At 41.2% G+C, this 19979-nt stretch overlaps 1 protein-coding gene across 2 annotated transcripts in view; it reads left to right on the forward strand.

The window, feature by feature from the left end:
• The first annotated feature begins 1102 nt into the window (after window positions 1-1102).
• The window catches only part of ncoa3 (nuclear receptor coactivator 3), a 31043-nt gene continuing 12166 nt past the window's right edge, over window positions 1103-19979 (forward strand). For both annotated transcript variants that reach the window (XM_069678088.1, XM_069678090.1), the window contains exons 1-4: window positions 1103-1182; window positions 17014-17072; window positions 19124-19228; window positions 19494-19654. In XM_069678088.1, the coding sequence (XP_069534189.1) occupies window positions 19143-19228; window positions 19494-19654 (247 nt within the window). In that variant the 5' untranslated portion in view covers window positions 1103-1182; window positions 17014-17072; window positions 19124-19142. The remainder of the gene's footprint in view (window positions 1183-17013; window positions 17073-19123; window positions 19229-19493; window positions 19655-19979) is intronic.

Raw genomic sequence — 19979 nt, forward strand, 5'->3', positions numbered from 1 at the left:
TTGCATGAAAGGATTTCATATTATCCAAATGAACTTGTTGTGTAGTCTTTATCTTGCCAACAATTATGTCAAAGCAGTTAAAATAAGTGGTAGCATAAGATCAAATTCTGTAACAGTGGTAATGAACTTCACTGCCATCTCAGCATGTCTGACTTAACCAAATATACTGTACCCTTTACACACCCTTTCATTTTTATCAACCTCAAAGTTCCTGATTACAGAGAGAATAATGTCCCTGACAGGAAAGAGCAGGTTAAGAGCTCACTTAATATATTTTAACACTACCTTTTTCTCTTCTTCACTCTATTAATCCTCTATCCTGCTGCTTTCCCTCCATCTTTGGCCCTAAGTCCCTCCTCAGTAGTACGCACTCAAAACTTGTGTGCCTAAGGAATCACCATGGAGACAGTTGCACAGTTTCATCTATCCTTTGTGGCCACTCAGGTGCCAACGGTGGCTTCACATTTGATATAACTGACACAGGAGGTCAGGTCTTTGAGGTCAGGCTGCAAATGTTATAATATAACTCACTCCTCTGATGCAGTGCATACATTGCCATGTTTAAACAATGCTTCAATAATGGCAATTCAATTCATTACCACATTGCATATTACACAATCTTGTCAAATTTTCTTGACCATTGTGAGGTCCAGGAGACACATTATGAGAAAAACAAAGGTGCTTCTTTTGAAGTCATCCATCATTTAAAGGTTTCCCTTATATAAATACCATAATGCACACTGGCGTTTTTGTTGAATATTTAAAACAACCTATAAATCTTAACATTTCGTGAAAAAATATTTGTAATATTATGTGTATTGAATGACATGACATTAATATAATACTCTATGGGCATGGTAAGTCATCTGCATAAAGCTGCTTTTCTGCCAGCCTATAAATACATTTTTAAATCTCTCCCCTAATAATATCAGTGACTGCTGCTCATATCACCTATGGGTATTGGTGTACGTGTAGTTCATTTTCAGAACGTAACAAACAGTTAGATGCGACTTGAAAACGAAAGCAACTACATTACCCAGAAGCCCTGTCGAGCTGCTACAAGCTGGCTCCCTCCGCTCTGGGAGTGTTTCGCATTTAAACAAACACGGTCCTGACGAAGATGGCGGAGAGTTTGTAGAGGCATTAAAGAAACTGCTCTACTCAATGAAAGCGACGAAGCCGGTGAGTTTTCTGCAATTGGTTAAAGGTTCAGTTATACCCAAGTTTTGAACAAATACTCATGTGTGTTTAAAGGCGCAGAATCGTCACAGAAGCAGTTGGTGTTGCTCCGCTTCCGAGCAGGCTGTGGTTTTTAAGCTACCGTGATACAATGAACCACCTTACCACTGTCTTTTTGTTATTGAATGTTTATTATGTTATAACTCGCACCGAAACTACACATATAATGTCGATAGCACGAAACCTTGCTTGATAATGTGCCGTTCTTATCGGTTACTGTGTTTGTTGGTGTTTCCATTATCCGCTAGCTGCAAAGTTTACGAGATACAGGCTCTCTGGTTCACTGGGGTCCAAAACCCTTTAGCTCTTAACACTCAGCGCTGCATACGAGGGAACTCGTCTGTGTTTCAAAACGTTAATGCTAACTTTGTAGCACCACTAGGCTATGGAAATTGTCAACAATACCGCTGAAAAGCTTTGGGCACTCTCTCTTTTTTTTTTTTAACCAGACGCTCTGACTTGCTTTACAGTTTCGGTGCATTTGTGGCTGCAGGATTTTTTGTCTTCACCCCTAACGTTTGTTAAAAATGTAGTTTATTGCTCGTGTTTTTTTCACGGTTCCTAGCCTCCACCATGTATGTAGTATATGGTAAACACTTAAAGACATCGTGCAATCCACCTACACTTTGTAAAGGGATAGTTTTCTTGCCCTTAATTTGTCACATCATTGTTACACCCTCAAAAACAAACAAACGAATTTAACTGGCGTATAAGTCATGTAATCAGAAAAACACAATTAACCCTCTTTAAAAATGAAGTCTACTTTCTTGACAGTTTTCAAATGTATGATGTTACCTAGCTGCAGGTCATGAATATCCACCTTGTGGTTACCAGTAGGCTACATCCCTGTCCCCCACTGCTGAATAGCAAACTTGAACTGGCTGCTCTAGAGAATCAAAAGCATCTGTTATTTATTTGCATGACTGTAGTGAGATCACCTATCTGTGCTTGTTATGGTTGGTATAATGACCTATCAAATTATGATAAATGTTGTTTTTTCTATGCAGATAAATCATATTTAGCTGAATTTGTGTGTGAGAGACACAGACAGAGGGTGATGGATGTGTTTCAGTGCAGGGGAGGATACATTCCCAGGGTTCAGGTAGAGTACAGGTTTGCTTTCTCTGTGCTAGAAGAGGTGTATGCTGAGCACTCAGTTTTTGAGGTGGTAAGAGGACATTCTTGGAGAACATGCTCATATGTAGGCAGACAATGAAAAGGTAAGTTAGTCATTCCACTGAAACGGTTGAGGTCTAGGTGTGCTGTTGCTCTCATCGCCTGGAGTCATCCCTGCCAATACTTGCAGGTATTTACAGCTCAATGCTTTTTTCCATGTGAGAGTGTTCGTTTTTTTTAATTATTATTTCATTTACCCACTAAGAGGCTGTCGAAGGAATGTCTACACTTAGATGATTTAATGCAGGCCATTCATTAAATAGGCTACAATATCTCAAAAATATGGGCTTTTAAACCGTGTGTAGCTGGCAATGAACAAGTGAGAACAGTGCTTCTGGCAGTCCTCAGCGGTCAGATGAGCTAACTTGTCTTTATTTTGAGTCTGATGGAATGCCATTACTCAAGCCCACGTATGTGGTATTTTTGTAAGTGGTAGAATGACCACTGTGGGAACCTGTCCAATGAAGTGCTTCTGCTCATATTCTTGGCAAATGGAGCCCCCTGTCCCCCATTCTCTTTCTTTTATCTACCTCTTTCTTTCTCCCTCACACAGGGTGTCAGGCTGCGTTAACAATGAATCAATCTTTGGGGGGATTCTTTGACTGCAGATGGGGTGAAGAGTGACTGGGATGCATGGCTTTAGCTCTTTGTCTGCTGGCCCCTGTGCTCTCAATAATTCATTAACTTATCACTTTTTCTCATGGGACTGGGAGAAGTCTGTGTGGTGGCAGATTGTGTGGTTACATCAGATTGTCTGATTGTTAATCAAACCATTACATTTTCGTGGAATAACCGGTATTGAGTTAATCCTCATACAAATTAAGTATTGATGTTGAATATTTTAAACAATAATATATCAATGTAAATTATATTTTCCGTGAGATAGTTTCCGAATACTTGTTAAACTTTGGGTGGCTTGGAGGGCAGATAATACGTCTGTTTGTCTACACTAGGTTTGTTAGTATAAGTCCAGTGACATCTGTACTCTGTAGCAGGAAGGTTGGTTCTTTCTAAGCTGTATTGTAAACACAATGAATAAGTGTCATTGTAGATTTTTAGCTCAAGAAGTTCAAGCTGCACTTTCTGGAGTTAGCCTGGTGAATTAAAAGTATTTTTTTCAATGAAGTTCTTTTAAACTTTTTGAAACACATGTTTGCTATATGATTACATTGACTTTTAAAGGCTGTCTGGTATCAGAGGAGAGGAGTAAAGGCTTGCTGCTGTTGTGAGTCAGAGCCACTTTCGATTACTGTCTCTAATCTGTCTTTGCCTAGCTGCATTTTTGCATCACTGATATCTGAATAGATGACATTCTTTAAGTGTTTCGTAAGTCTGTGTGCCTTAAGAGAAACCTAGAGACAGTCGTAACAAGTTTAGTTTCAAGTAACTGCCAATTGCTCATGTGCTTTGGGTTCAATTTAGGATTAATAGCTGTGTGGGTGAGCAGTGGCTCAGAGAGGACTCTCGTTGACATACAGGGCTGAAAGGAAAGCCTTATTGTTTCCCCTAATTGTAACATGACCCCTTGGTCTTCATAGCTTTTAGTTAGGCAGCAGTGCAGGTAGTGTTAGTCGAGGAATACACCAGAGCTGCTACCTCTGAACCGTTTACCTTATACTTGTCATTCATAGAAAGAGTCCACGTTTTACATTTGCCAGTGATACTTTTTTCCTTAATGTTAATGGGATATAATTGGGTTTGGGTTTCCAAGTCAAGTAAAAGTCAGAACACTTTGGCGCATTGCTCTGTGCCATTTCGACTTGAGTCTGACTCTCATTGGAGGCTGTTTTACAACCAAGGTTTAAGAACACAAAAGTTTCCCGTGGTCAGCTCAAGCTGTGTAAAACATCCTGTTAAGTCCTCACATCTCAAGGTCACTCATGCAGTGACAGTCATCTGTATTTGTGTTTCGTAGGTGCACATACCACACACTGGTGCGTTGGTGTGGTTGTACTCAACAGGTAGGTTTGCTTTTTATGCCTAACTCTATGGAGCTAAATATAGAAAACTCTGCTCAACAAGACAGTCATGTTTCCACTGCTAAAATATTTACAGCTACTTCACCCTAACAAGTGAGAGTGAGACGAGGGCTGCTGAAACCAGATTTTTATTCACTATTCAGAGGAAGCCAGACAGCTGAGTCCCAAGTCAAGCGGTGCAGTTTGCACTCTGACTCTATTTGAAGTCACATCTCATTCATCCCATCGGTCCCCTCTTCCTCAACTCTGAGGTAATACCCAAGTGTTAGGCTAGCTGAGCCATATGTGAGCCATGCACACTTCTACAAGCCAAACGGGCAGCCTGAAGCAATCATTGCACCCAATTCCAGTTTATAACCAGCAAGGATTTGGAACAGTTCTCTCTCTGTAGTCCTCGTTGATTGGACGAAGGCAAGAGTTTATTAGGGGAGGGGGTGCCAAGAGCTTTGTCCCCCACCCCCCTTGCCCTTCCTCTTTAACTTCAACTCCCCCTTTAACTTTCGCTCCCCCAGCTGAAGAATGCTCGTAAAACGGGTTCACCTGAACAAGCCAGTGGGAGGGTAGCTCCTTGGCCCAGTTTTGTTACCATTGTAAAATGTTAGCAAGACCTTGTTTGTGTTTTGTTTAGAGCCCCCCTTTTATAAAAAAAAAAAATGCTGTGGGGGAGAGACAGCAAGGGTGAAAAAAAGTTTGGTTTGTGAGATAACTGCTACCAGATGCTCCCTCTGTCTGTTATACAACGTAAAGAGACGAAAAAAGAGAGAACTTTTCAACTGCTACATGCAAACACTAACACTCCAAGTTTCCTGTCCCATGTATTCTCTGCCTCAATGAGGTATACAAAAATTGAAATAGGTATTTGTTTGTTTTCAGCAAAAAACAACAACAATGGGCTTTGGCCTCGACCACTGCAAAGTGCACAGCTTATCTGTCCCATAAAGCTTACTTTTTTCTACCGTCTCTACTCCATCCCCTGTAATTCAGTAGTGTCAAATGTTTGGTTGCGTTTATTTCCTTTGTTTACATCGTTGGCCTCTTTTTCTCTCCAAGATCAAACAGTTTGATGTTGGACTTATGTGGCAGTTAGGTGGGGTTCCTGGGGTCTGCCTGGATCGAGAAGCAGCTGCATCACGCTGCAGTTGCTAGTTGTAAGATGACATGTGTAGGCTGTGACCATGCAGGCACAGACAGTAAGGGCACTGAGTGTCTCCTATTTTAATGCTCACCTGCTATTTCCAAGCTCCTTTTAATTAAAAGAAATTCCCACAGGTTGCGGTGAGTGTGCAGACATTTGCTCACAGCACTGTGCTAGAAAGCATTTAGATTTTCCACAAGTGAGATTTCTGCTTTATTGCCGCCTTGAGTTCAAAGAAAAGTCAAGTTGTGAATGACAGACTTCCAAGCCATCGTTAAAGGCTCCAGACTTACTATAGCATGTCAACACTGGCAAGGCATGTGCCAGATAATTTATTTCCATCCCTTTTTTCACCATCAATCATTTCTTAATTGGACTGAGCTTTCCCCCTCTTCTTTCTGGATAAAGTGGAAAATGTTCCTTTTACCATTACGGCTCCTCACTCTGCCTCATGACATCACCCCTGTGTATGTGGCTTGTCGTTAAGGCAACACTCCAATCAAAAGGTTGCTGCTCTGGAGCTTACCGTTGTCCCCAGAATAGCCGAGCCAAAACCAGCCTCCTGACATTGACACAAGCTTTTACCGATGCAGTATTTTTTACACCAAACAACACTCAAAAAAGTTGGCCGTTAGTACTTTGTATAAGTGATCACCATGTTTTGATGTGGCTTGTTTCCTGTGGTGTTTATATATACCTATATTATTTCCTTTAGTTCCTTGTGGCCATCGTAGAAATGGGATGAAATCTTAACAAAAATTTGAGAAATGTAAGAGTTCGGTTTTAAGTATCTGGCATTAGAGGTGGGTGCAAAAAACCCCTCAATTTTAAAATCTTCAAGAAATTTCCTTTGATGGAGAAGCAAATATAGTAATTACAAAATGTGTGACAAAACCTTCAGTTCAGGACACCGGGTACATTGTTCAATGCTTCATTTTCAAAATATAAACAGACTGAGTAGAAGATTCCAAACTCATTCTTCATGAGACATGAAATATGATGATGGTCTGAAAGTTTTTATATTTTAGTGCAGCAGAAAATCAACAGTAAGTCTGTTTGTGGTGAACTTCACGCATGAGCTTGATGGCACAATGATCTGCACTCCGAGTAGTATGTGAAGAATTTTATCTTGATAAAAGCGTGTGTTGAGCTGTGCACATCCTGTAAGGTACATGATACTGTAGTTTCCTTCCCTGCTGATGGGATAGTGTAAATACTTTTGATCTGATGGATTTGGTTTAATTTACTATGGAAATGTGCTCATATCTCCACAGCAGTGATCCAAAAACATGCATGAACATCATTTTAACCTTTAAATTGGGCAATGGATGTCTCTGACAGGTAGGCTACCTGGTCTTAAGTATGTACTAAGCTACAGACTGTTTTATAAAGTCTGTAACTTGTGTTAGATCCGTGATCCAGATGTTGGCCTCCCAAATTGCTCTTGACCAGATATAGCACTGGTGCTTTGTGTCAAGTACATGTGCACGTTCAATTTTACAGTTTTTAAACCACAAATTGGAAAATACAGCGATAGTCCTTATCTCAACATTATGGAAAATACATCATCTGCCACTTTACTGGTTGGTTCAGTAATATACCATGAGCTACCATAAAGTTGGGCAGTAATGCAATAACATGAAATACAATTGGCTTTAAGCAAAGAAAATTCCAAAGTGATGTTCCTTAAGCCCAAGTACGGTGAGATTGGAGCTTTTCACTCTGTGTCTGGTAGGAATGGCTAACGTTACCAGCCTAGCTTAGCGATAGCAATCTTTTTTTTTGCAGAATGTTCTGAACTAAGAATTTTTTCTGTCAAATCGTATCAAAGAGCATCGGAGATGCACTGACTTTTTACTTAATACTGTTCAGTTTTTTATGTTATAATGACTGTGTCCTTTTGTTTTGAAGAGGAGGAGACCTGGTGGATAATTTGGCTCACTTTAAAAATAAAACCTCAAGAACGAAGAACATTGAAGCGTCATTTTGAGACCTGGTTTGTAGCGTTTTTACAGCTTGTCATGTTTTTGCTCTCGATTACTCTGTGTAAAATGACGCAGCTAAAAACATAAAAGGAAATTTAACTGACGAAATTCGATCCTACACTGGGTCTTCTTGACTGATGAAGTCTACAACTTTTAGTGTGCAGCTTATGTATACTCGTCATGCTACTGCTTAGTTGTTCTAAAAGCAGTTAACCTATTTTAACTTCTGGCTGAAAAACAGGAAATGCATGTTTGTTAGTTTGCTGAATTACCAAAACTAAAAGAAGATTGTAGAGAAGGTAAAGTGACTTGGATTCTTACAACAGCAGACCTCAAACATTTAAGGACTGAAAACTGGAGCCACTTAAGCCGCTTTCCCACTGGTCAAGAAACCCACTAACACCTGGCTTTTTTGCTTAATGGGAAAAATTACAATCGGCATTCAGACCCAGGTCAAATGACTCTGCAGTAGACCCGGGTAATTATCGCCTCAGCTATGATCGGAATTGATGGGAACACAAAACCCTTGTCGACACGCTAATCTCCACCCCATTTCCGGCGCGATGCAGCGCTCAAACATCGTTCCAAACTTGTCCGCACCAAGTTTGATAAATGGAATGAATGAGTAATGGATACAAAAAAGACCTAACCACTGTAACATCCTCACCGTTTACTAACCCTTTTCAGGCACGTTTGTGATGTCAGGCGGTGACGCAGCAGAAAAGAGACCAAAAGGAGTATACTCCACTGGCAATAGGAAAAGAGACAATCAGCATTTTTTAGCAGGTGTTCCTGGGTTTGAAAAAACCGTGTCAACACACTAATTTTGGTGGGAAAGGGGTAAAAGACGACTAGCCTATGTGGAGTCCCAATACCAGTCTGACAAATCTCTCCCTCTAACTGTAATGAAATTGTTGGTCTGTAGACCACCATAAGATAATTTTTTATTTTGACAAAAGTAGATTTCTATCCAAGCTCCTTATAGGCTCTTCTACAAAATATAAAGACTGTATATTTTCTTTTGTTCCAATTTTTTGTTTGACAGTCTGTAAGCTTTAACAAACCCTTTAAATTTGACTTTGCTGCAGTCTTTCTTGAAGTATTCTGTGTTTTGTGTGTGTAATGTAATGTGTAATTACTAAGAGGGCAGTTTGAAGCAGAGACCGGCGTGTGTCAGCTGGATCGCGTGTGTTGTCCTTTGCCCGCTCCCTTGCAGTGTGAGAGACTTTATTAGCAGTACAGGCTTAATCACTCAGCAGATGGGAACAGAGTGCAGTGTCACCAAGACAAAAACAAACCCACAGTTGGATTATGGCTCAGCGTGCGTGTGTGTATGTGTACACGTGCATTTGTGTCCAGTAAGACTGAGTAACTCTGATTTGATTCCTAATCAGATTCCTGAGTGTCATGACACAAGCAGAGCAGAGAGCTCCTTGTGTCTTTCCGTCTCTTCTCTGCCTGTCTTTCAGCACTTGGTCCTTGTGACCCCTGTGTCCCGCCTGTCCTCATAAGTCATTTAAACACACTTTTAATAGTGTTAACCTGGAACTGAGTAGCATGTGATGGGCATAATGTGTGGTAGGCTCTGCAAAGACTTGTTGTTAAGGAACATAAAGAAGATATACCACAGAATAAAGTAGGAGAATTTATTGTACAGAAGTGGGGAAGGTTTAGTTTTTGTCTTATTAATACATAGTTCTGTGGGGGTTTTTGCACAGGGATTGAAACAGCAAGATAAAATGATTTCCAATAACGTGTGCAACTGTAAAAAGAATCCCTGTAGGTAAATGGTGTCATTTTGTTTTGTGTTTTGCCATAGTCAGCTGTTCACAGATGAAAAGAAAGTGATAGTTTTCTAATGAAGTAATGCTGATAGGATTAAACCCCCAGCTCCGCTCCGTCTCTCTGTTACCCCTCGTACCTCATTTCTGGAATCCTTTTCACCTAGGCTCTGTCAACACATGAAACTGGCCAGTTGAAAGAAAGGAAAAGGAGTAGTAAGGGGAAAATGGGAGATGGGAGGGGGTGCAGTTGTGAAACTGGCGTCAGACCATCTTTTGAGCGGAATTCTTTGCAGGGGTCAGAGTTCAGCCGCTGCAATGTGGCGCTGTGATTGGCTGAGGAAAGGTGAAATGAAAACCACAGTAAACTTTTGACCCCGGCGCAGGAGCTCTGCAGGAACGCCCAGCCCCAGCTCTGGCGTGGTGGAACAGAGCCCGCTCTCTTCCTGTGTTTACTCCACCAATCCAACAGGGACGGTGGGGAGAGGGGGAGGGGAGAGGCAGCACAGAGAGGGAGGAGAGAAAGACACGAGAACGGGAGGGAGGGAGGAAGGGAAGAGAGAAAATCGTCAGAGCTGCGCTGCGGTCTGAAAATGAATAACTGTTTTTTTTTTTTGACTGAGTGGCACAGAAACGTGTACACAAACACAAACACTGCTTCTTAGAAGCAAAGTTAAAACCGAGCGCCCTCTTTGTCTAATAAACATGACGTCATTTGAAAATATTGCCAAAAGTAATTACAATGGTCGACATATCTTCACACTCAATTATTTGTGGCTGTAAGTGATTTCTCTCTCAGTGCATCTTCCTTGGTTGCTTGAGAAGATATGTGTGTTATCAGAGCGGGCAGCATGGAGGCTGATCAGGCCGTGGGGCTCTGGCTCTCCAGATAAAAGGCTGGTTAGCCATTGATTAATGAACTCATTTCCATAATATTAGCGTGTGTGTGATCACAGCCGTTTGCATTTTGTTTGGTTGCTGTGGTCTCCTTTGGACGATGTCGTGTCCTCCCTTTTATCACCTCTTTATAAACACCAACATGTCGAGCTTATAGAAAGAGACGGGATGCAGCAGTGCATCAGCGGTGCTGCGCGAGGAGTTAGCTGGTCCAATCTGTGCCCACGTCATACCTTTCCTGTTCCTCTCTGTTCTTTGTCCATATTAATGATGGATAGTTGTAGTAGATGCATGCGTGACACACACACACACACGCGCACACACACGCACACACACACACACACAGGAATCTACCATCTCTTTGTTTCCACCTTCATTTATTTCACTGGTTTTTCTACACGTTGCAGTTTGTGTGAAAAAAAATAGGGAGATGCACACACAGTGCCTGAGCTCTGTGTTGTGTGCGCTGGGCGCGGGTGGGGGATGTTTTTTCTAAGAGAAAAAAGCAATCCTATGAAAGCAGTTTCTCTGCTTTGAACCACCTTTTCTCCCTCACCACATTCATCTATGGGCATCATGCACACTACAAGTTTAAGGACAAAGGACAAATAGATGTATGGTGCTTTTATACATCTACTGTGTACTGTTATGTGTTCATGTGAGTTTCTGTGATAAAAACTTCTTTAATATGATTTACATCAACAGAATGTCCTGCAGTTTTGTAATGGGCCACACTGATGATTTACCCCATATTTACTTTTTGGACTAGATTTCGAACTGTTTAATGTACCAAACCTTTTATATATCTATGTTTTGAACATTTATTAGTCCTCGATTGATCAATCAAATGAAACCTTTAAGTTGTATTCCTTTTAAATATGGAGGCTTGTCACTGATGCATTTTGAAAATGCTTCACAAACTCCAGTAAGCTTCTGTAAGGGTGGGTCTCTGTCTGCTTCCCCAACTCCACCTCCCAGTCCTCTTCTCTCACATTTGCGTCACAGCCATGGTTTTCAAAGGTGTGCTTTATTCCACTGTGAAGTGCTCCTTGTGCGACTGTAAAGTTCACTCTAAATCAGTCATGCTTATTGAGGCTCATCTCACTGAATGTATCTGGTATAACAGAAATGAAACAGATCTGGCTTTGTGTGTGTTTTCTTTGGCAGGGTCAATTCACGGCTAACATGTGGTTTGAAGGACCTTCACATTAAAAGCACACAGAGGAATACGGACCCAGAAACAACTTGCTCTTGCCCCCGACAAACTACAGACTAACAAAGGGACATTGCCTGTATTCTCAGTTTGAGTATCTGGAGTATCTGAGCTGCCTCAGCACCTAAATGGAGGCTTTCTCTGAACAATTTACAGCTTCACGTTTTTAAAATCCACACTTGCACACATGCCTGACATATGTCCTCCTCATCCCCTTCCATGAAACTGTTTGTGTGGCAGCCCTCTCTATCTTGCCATCAAACCCTCTGACTCACATATAGTCCCAATAGTTACATTAAAATCAGAGATCAAAGAGAGCAATAATCACCAACAACAAGGGTGCATTCAACTCTATGAAAAATGCTTCTGGAAGTAATCTGCCCTGAAAATTGAGAGGAAATCCCCCAAATGTCAAAATGATACATGGCTGCTCAACAAAGTCAAATTGGGTTCTTAATTGTTTGAAGCAGGAGCAGTAATGTTTTCAATGGTAGCTTTGTTTCTGCTGCTAATAAGCAAGGGTAAAAATATTACTGGTTATTGGTTACAGCATCAAGTTCACGTGTCAGACACAGTGGGTGGGTGTTTTTGTTAAGGAGACTTTTGATTAAAATTTTTTTTTATTCCATCGTTCATTTACAATGCAGCACTAGGTAAGTTGAAAAAAACAAAAACAAAAAGTGGAGTGAAAACAGCATCAACTTCTTTTGTTTTCCATATATATCTTTTTTAACATTTATTGTTATGTTTTAAAATTGTTTTAAAAAAATGTAGTTGAGGCCCAGAAAGACAGAGTACTTTTGGGACTTGTATGTCTGTCGCATATCTCACCATTAGGGGCTGACTGAAGTTAAGACATAGAGAATAAAATCTTCAAACAACCCTTTCCTAACCCTCTGTCCTGAACATTGATAGTACAATCACAGCTTTTTTTTCCTATCTGAAAACACAAGCACCAAAGGGCAAGGAACAGTGTGTGCTCTAAATTGAGCCTTAGCATGCAAGGCTACCTGACTTGTGATTAGGAGTGGGAATCGCAGGTTAACTCACGATGCGTTATGTGGCCCACCATAATCTTAATGTCACGATACAGCGATTCTGCAATAATTAATATATTGCAAAACAGTCATATAACTATACGTCACATATCTGATTAGCCGAAGAATACAAAATGCAAATGCAAAATGTTTAGTCCCACCCCTACTTGTGATTATTTGATTTCTGAGTATAACCATGTTATTTCCCTCTCTTTGTCATGGCCGTTGCTTGCCATAGCTAACTCCTGAATCTATCCTGAAAAGGCTGTGCTTTATTTAACCTAAATTCTTTTTTTTATTTGCACAGGTTAAACAGTACTGTTTGCAAGCTTCACACAGTGCTCGTTGTCAACTTATTTTGACGGTATATTTTTATTTTTTTAGCTGAATTACAAAAGGTAGGTTGTAATAGACAATAGCCCATTTGGCTTGCAGGGTCTAAATCTCAGCTTCTTGTTTCTCCCTCATGCATGCAGGATTGAAATCAGGACTGTGTGTTGATGTAAAGGTTTCCTTACATTAATGCTAGCCAGAAAGCTTAATTCTTGCAAACAAGAGTTCAGGATAGGGTGAAAATTGAATAACCAATAATCAACATGTAATAATATGATTTACATTAAAAACTCTTGGGGTTTCTTTGGAGAGCAGAGAAAATACCACATTTCTGGCCTAATATTCAGTATTCTTTAAATTAAATAATAATATTTTGTATTTTCTAAAGAATTGAAGTACAAGAAGTTTGCAATACTGAAGAGTTGACCAGTGGATTTAACAAAACATAGCGTCCACACTGCAGGATTTGTTCTTGACTAAAGGCACTGAGGACAGGGTTTGTGTGAGTTTCAATTGCACTTCACCCAGTATAAAGCTGGGTGTATGCTCAGCAGGAGGTGGAGCTGTTCTTTGAAGAGAAACAGGAAGTCATTCTGTCCTTTTGTTTCCTTTTTGCTCTTGATGTTTCAAACTCAAGTGGACACCTTTTGTTGCTTTATGACCTTGCCTCTGTGGTGTCTGTGTGTACGTGTTTGTGTTTGAAGGCAGTGGGGTAATGATGCTATGATTCTTCTACCTTGTGTCTGCGCTGAAGACATTGAAATTCTTTTTTCAGTTTTTTTTTTTTTGGTTCCTCTGGCACATGTGCCTTGGATGTTTGTGGGGTTCAATAATCGTGTGATTGTGTGCCCCGCTTTGTTTCGGATTGGTCGGTGTTTATTGTTGGACCTGCAACTCATTGTCTCAAGGAGCTCAGATTGCAGGCTTTATTTCAGGCAGAGCAGGAATGTCCTTGTCACTATTCTCGTCCTGACTGATCAACTCCCCACGGACACTGCTACAGTTCTGGCCTCTAGCCGAACGCCTGTGTATCCAAATAGAGTGTTTTCATTTTTGTTAAACTAACTAATATACTTTGATTCTTTAGAGTGCAGGAAAATGCAATGTCCTTAAGTACCAGGTGTATCTAAGAAATCAGCAATCACATTCATACCTGTAAAACAGTGGTTGTTTTTGTTCAACACACATTACATTGTGGGAATGTTACCATTTGTCTTTTTGATTGCAACAACACCTCAGAGTCATCAAAGCCAGCCACTTCGTAAAATCTGCTGTTCATGCATTTTATCTTAGCTTTAGGCTTCAAAATCCCTAAACAAGCGACAGATCTCTCGGCCTTTGCGAATTAGCCCTACTCTCCTTTTATTAACACCGTATGAGTGAAGCCATGCTTGATACAACCTCTTTGAGACCTTAAACTCCTGTGTCCTTGTAAGATAACTATGTCTCTGGTGACGTTTAATTACTAGTTTTGTGACGCATGACTGGTACGGGAGTGGTTGCAGTGTTGGAGGGTAGTTTCGATGAAAATATGAGGAAGCAAATTCCCTCACAGTCTTTGGGATTTTAGTGCAAGAGATTGTGTCTGCCCCTTTACAGCCCATTGTTCCCTGTGTCTGACTGAACATCTGAATTCACTGCCAAATGCTTAAGCAGTGCCTGTTAAATAGAAAGTTGGATGATTTATGGCAACACTGTACTACACAAGTGGAACTCATGTCAAAGTTTTAGAAGAAGTGTCTGGAAATTCCTTAAACCCAGTGGCTGAGTACTGTGTAGTAAATTATAAGTGATTTTATGCACAACCACAGATACCAGCCAGCCTTACAAGCTCAAAACAGACCTGAGAGCAACACGATACATACATGTATTATTTCACCTGCAATTAGTCTGTTCAAAAGCAGTTCGCAATTAAACATGTAACTAAGTTTTGAGTGTCTGTTTGACTACTTGAATGTAGCTCCTCTGCAAGAATCAAGGTCATTTATGTGTCACAATGAAATGTGTGTTGCCCTATTACTCTATACACAAAACATAAATCATTATTTTTATATTAGAAAAACAATAAATAACGCAATACATCAAATTATTCATATGTAAACACCAAGATATTTATTCTGTACTTCATTTTTCAAATTTGCATGTGGGGAAATGCTAACAGCTGCAAAAAGATAGTGTTGACAATATGGTCGACAAAATCTTGGAAACATTGTTCTTTAACTTTGACACAGCTAAGCACCATTCGCCGTTTGATTTAAACTTGTTTTGCCAAAGGAACACGGTCCATCCTTTGAGTGCAGCAGCTTGATTTAGGCTGATATGATGGAGCCAGATCTCTGGAAGAGGAACACTTAGGATGTATGTACTTAAATAGAGCGTAAAATGTGGTTTTAAAAGTATTAATAGCAGATGTATTCGTTTCAAAGCAGTCTGACAGACTTTCTGTCTGAAAAACAAAACAAGAAGTAGGCCTAACTGTATGAAAGCATTTACCCACTGTTGCTGACAGTATCTACATTTCTAAATTTGACATCTAGCGTTATTTCTAAGTACCGAGACTCTCTGCTCCACCTCGCTTTTCTTTTATTTCACAGAATCTGCCTTGACTCTTCCTCCTCCGAACGTTCACATTGAGTGAGTTGAGTAACATGAGTTAGATTTTGCTTCCAGAAGTGACTTCTGATGCATGTGTGGTGTGTTTTTGTACCTGTGTAATACAAGGACAGAAAACAAAAGGATTGAGAAAGTTAACAATAATAACTGATATAAATGAATAATTAATTAATAATATTTCATTAAAAAAAATTTAAGTTTCTGCTTTGTTGTTTTTCTTAGTCCACTTAGAGGTATTAAACCGTGTTTGTACAGTTGACAGAAAGGAAGGGCCGTCTCTCTTTCTCTGTGTTAAATAATTCAGCTGCAGCATTAGCTCAGTAGCAGCTCGGCGTTTAGGGCTGATGTGATCAGTGGTCTGTGGTGGAGGATCACACATGCGCAAACACACACACAAACTGTGGGCAGAGTAGGTTGCAGCTTTGTGACTGCTGCTGCCAGTGTGTGCTTGTGATGATTGTGAGTTGTGAGACCAATGGCTCAAAAGACTTTTTAGAAAACTCGATTGGAGGGATTTATTTTCTTTTTAGAAATTGAAACATTTTTCAAAGTTTTTTTAAATATCTTTTTAATCCTTAATTTTCACTTAAAATATTTTTTATTTTAGCAGTATTTTTAAGAGTTTGAGCACAGAGCAGCCTCATTATTCTTATATTTCATGACTGAAAGAACATCTGACGAGCTTATCTGTGGTGCTAAAGGTCAGTTGTTTTGGGAGCAGTTTGTACCCAAACACTGATGACCAGGCCTTCTCCCATGACACTTCCCCTTTATATGAAAAGGTGGCTGAAAATCCAGAGTAAACAAAAAGTTATTATATCCTGGTGTAATACTGTAACTGCTAAACAAATACACAGATGTGGGTGACCAGCTCAAAAGAGATTTGTTTCTGTTGCTTTGATGAGAAAATACCCAGCGGGCCTCCTTTACTGTGATTATAAATAGCATTGCAAAGACCTGAAGGTTATGAATGCTTTGACAGAATGGTTACTTGCACATCTGTAGTGTCTGACATTTTTTTTCTCTGTGACATAAACATTGGATGTTATAGGAGAGAAAGGTGACATGCAGAGTATCTTCTTGGCTCGCAAGTCATAAAACACTTCCTGCTTGGTAATGTGCACAACAAGGAAACATCTTTGGCTTTGAATAATGTGTGAGGAACCATTTGATTAATTTTTTGCAGGACTTTTTTTGTGCTTTTGCACCAAAGTTGACATTCGTCACTTGTCTCATTCTTTTAATGCAATGTTAGAAGGCCTGGAAAAGATGAAGGCCAGCCTCACTCATACAAGGTGTGTGAAGAAACCAGGAGGACATAAAACCAAACTGATCAACAGAATATGTAAATAGGGTGGATGAGTGGCCAGATTTCCAGGAAAGGGAAGTGATGACGCAGGGGAACGGGCTGAGGGGAGCACACAAACAGGATGCTATCTGCTGTGGCTTCCTGTGCAATTTTAGAAATCAGATTTTCCCATGAATTTCTGAGAAAGCAAAATGTGCAAAGCGCTCATGCTTTTTTCGTAGAAGTGCATTCCCATTACCAAGTTATGTTGAGACATCCAGACATCCCCAGAGCACCGCTGTCCCTAACCTTTTTAATTTCCTCTTTCTGTTTCCAGGAGATGTTGAGACATTGAAGACCCTGAATGGAGCTTGACTGGGGCTTGTACTGGTTAAGGTGAGCAGGTGGCATATGTGGAGAAACATTTCCATGGTGGACAATCCATAAAACACTCAGACCATTTAATTTGTATCTATGACACGTAGTATTTCACACATTGGCAGCTGCTGTTGTGTACCTGTTGGTTTGTGCAACATATCTTATTTTGTTCCTGAGCAAGTCTCACATTGTCGGAAGAAGCAGAGTCAGGGTGGTGGCAAACTGCCAGTCCTGTTGAGACTCATCTGTGGTTTGGGTGGGTTGCAGCTCACAATCTTTCACTCTGCTGAGGTGTTGTAGGTTTAAGTTTGATACTTTGTCAAACTTGAAAAAGTGCAACATGTCAACATGAATGCACGAATAAAACATCTCTTTGTAAAAATGGAAAAGAACACATCAACATCCCATGAAACATAGTTGTTGTGGTGCAGTTTAAATGCAACACTGGGACTCAAACCTTTTTTGTTAGAAATGTAATTTCCATGTTAAACCTGTTTACATTAATTCAGGTTATCAGCATTGCATTGCTATGCAGTCCCTGTTTACTGAAAGACCCACAACAGCCCCTAGCTCTGCTGGTCGTCCATTTCAGGATCTGAGGCTGACTGAGGGTTGATGTCATCCTTCTCTATTGCTGCAGAGGTGAGCCTTAGGACAGAAACCAGGAAGGAGAGCAGGGTGGACAATTAGACTTGCAGCCGGAGCAGGACAGACGGATTTAGAGAGTTGTGTTGAAAGGAAGACGGACAAGAAGCATGCGTTGCAGATTTATGGCACAGTGTGCGTGTCTGAGGCTTGGTGCTCTTCTAATAGTCGTAGTAGTAGTGGTGGTGGGTGACTGGGCTGCATGTCCTAGCCTGCAGTTGCGGAGCAGGAGTTGCATAATGGCTCCCATCCGTTCTACTCTTTTCCACTCTGGAATGAGCTCACTCTGTATTTAAAAAGGCTTGTGTGTGCACATACACACACGCAGACACATAGTCCAGGATAGGGTTGTAGTAGAACAATCTGGTGTTCCAGCTGTATGCGACAACCTTGTGAGTGTCTCTGGGTGGGAATAGGAAAGAGAAGTGACCTTAGACACTGGCTGCAGAGGTTTCCTCTAACATGAACTCTGAGGGGGTCAGACACAGGGCAATGCCAGAGCAAGAAAACAAGGGCAGGGTCCCCAGCCCAGTACTGCTACACCCAGAGCGGGAGGGAGAGAAGGGAGGGGTTGTCTCAGGATGGTATGGGGGAAATGGCAGTTAAAATCTATTGGAAGAAAGAGCGGATGTAGCCTAGTATGGAGAATGCAGAGAAAAGAGAATATGGAAAGAGTTCTGACTAGTCCTTGAAATATGCTGTGGAGTCCGCCTGGATTGTATTTACGCTCCACAACCCTTAGCAGTGTGTATTTTCTTTTTCTTGTGCAGTACCAGGCAGTTAGACAAAGAGGCTGCTGAATGTGTGCTTGCTGGGACAGTAGCTACTAGCACTCATCTCTCTATCAGACTGTGTTGCAACATGCCTGAACATGTAACCGTACTGGAAAGTGTTTGAATACTCAGTGTAAATGTGTGTTGCCGCTGCCAGCAGAATGGTATCCTTTTCGCGGGCAGGCTGCCTGAACGCAGGATGACCCATCTCCCCTGAGGCTCCAAATCACTACATCATCATCAGTCGCTCTTCGCAGTGGAACAGATGAGATTTCACTCCCATCAAGCACAAAGCAGGAACCAAGGCTGCTTTACTAACTGGATAATCTACCCTCATAAATCTGTAGGAATCTACAATCTACTCTTCCCTTAAAAGTCACTTCATTAATAACCTCAGCAGCTTGGGGATTTTGTGGATTTTTTTCCCCCAAAAGTTGACACTAAGCTTTCAAGGTTTGCCTGAATTTGCAGTAATTTCTTAGTGGACTCGGATAGAAACAACTGCTTAAGGCACTTTCTAATCTATGCTTATCCTTTGATTAGATTGTGCCCCACACATATGAGCATATAAAGCTGTACTCTCATTTCCCCTGGTTATGATTCTCTGCCTCTATATGAGTATACATGTGTATCTGATGTCTGTGCTTTCAGGTGCTGATATGCGCTGAAGATGAGTGGCATAGGAGACAACTCGTTGGAGCCACTGTGCTCCGACCGCAAACGTAAACTGTCCACCTGTGACACACCAGGCTTAGGGTAAGTTACTTCTGTTAGGGGTTGATAACATACCAATTCACTTTGTCTGCTGCTGCTTCTGCTGGTGTGGATGTCAGAGAGTGCAGCAGGTCACTTCCTTCATGCTGGCCTCGCGTAAACATCCCTGCCCCCTGCTTTCATGTGTGTCTGCTCCTAGTAAATATCTAAAGCATCTGAGCCCCAGCCGTATGGCCTGCATAAGGACGGGGCATGGGGAGGTGAGGTTGTCATGGCAACTTGTCTAATCCCCTTGTCACCCTGGCAGGTGTGACAAGCGTCGGAGGGAACAGGAGAGCAAGTACATCGAGGAGTTGGCTGAGCTCATCTCTGCCAACCTCTCCAACATCGACAGCTTCAACGTCAAGCCTGACAAATGTGCCATCCTCAAGGAGACAGTGAGACAGATCCGACAAATCAAAGAGCAAGGTACTACCACTGTGCAAATTATACCCATACACTCCAGGTCAAGAACAGAGCCACATACAAAACATAGAATTATCTTCAGTGTTTGTTTTGGGGAGTTAGCACAATAAAGTGAGGCTAAGTGTTGTCATGCCCCCTGCTGCAGGACAGATGAGTCCAGTGATGAAGTGGTGTGTTTGGTTCAGGGCCAGGCTGCATCAGATCGACAGCCAGGTTGGCCAATTGTATTGCTGGGGGTAAATGAACATCAGTAATGGAGACCAATGCTGGGTGGTCATGGCTCAAGGCTGTAACTGACAGCGTGTATCTTTTAGTGCCAAAGCCGGCC

This window comes from Semicossyphus pulcher, unplaced genomic scaffold (assembly GCF_022749685.1).
Source record: "Semicossyphus pulcher isolate SPU_LCO1_2020_fin unplaced genomic scaffold, fSemPul1.0.p SCAF_3, whole genome shotgun sequence".
NCBI lineage: Eukaryota > Metazoa > Chordata > Actinopteri > Labriformes > Labridae > Semicossyphus > Semicossyphus pulcher.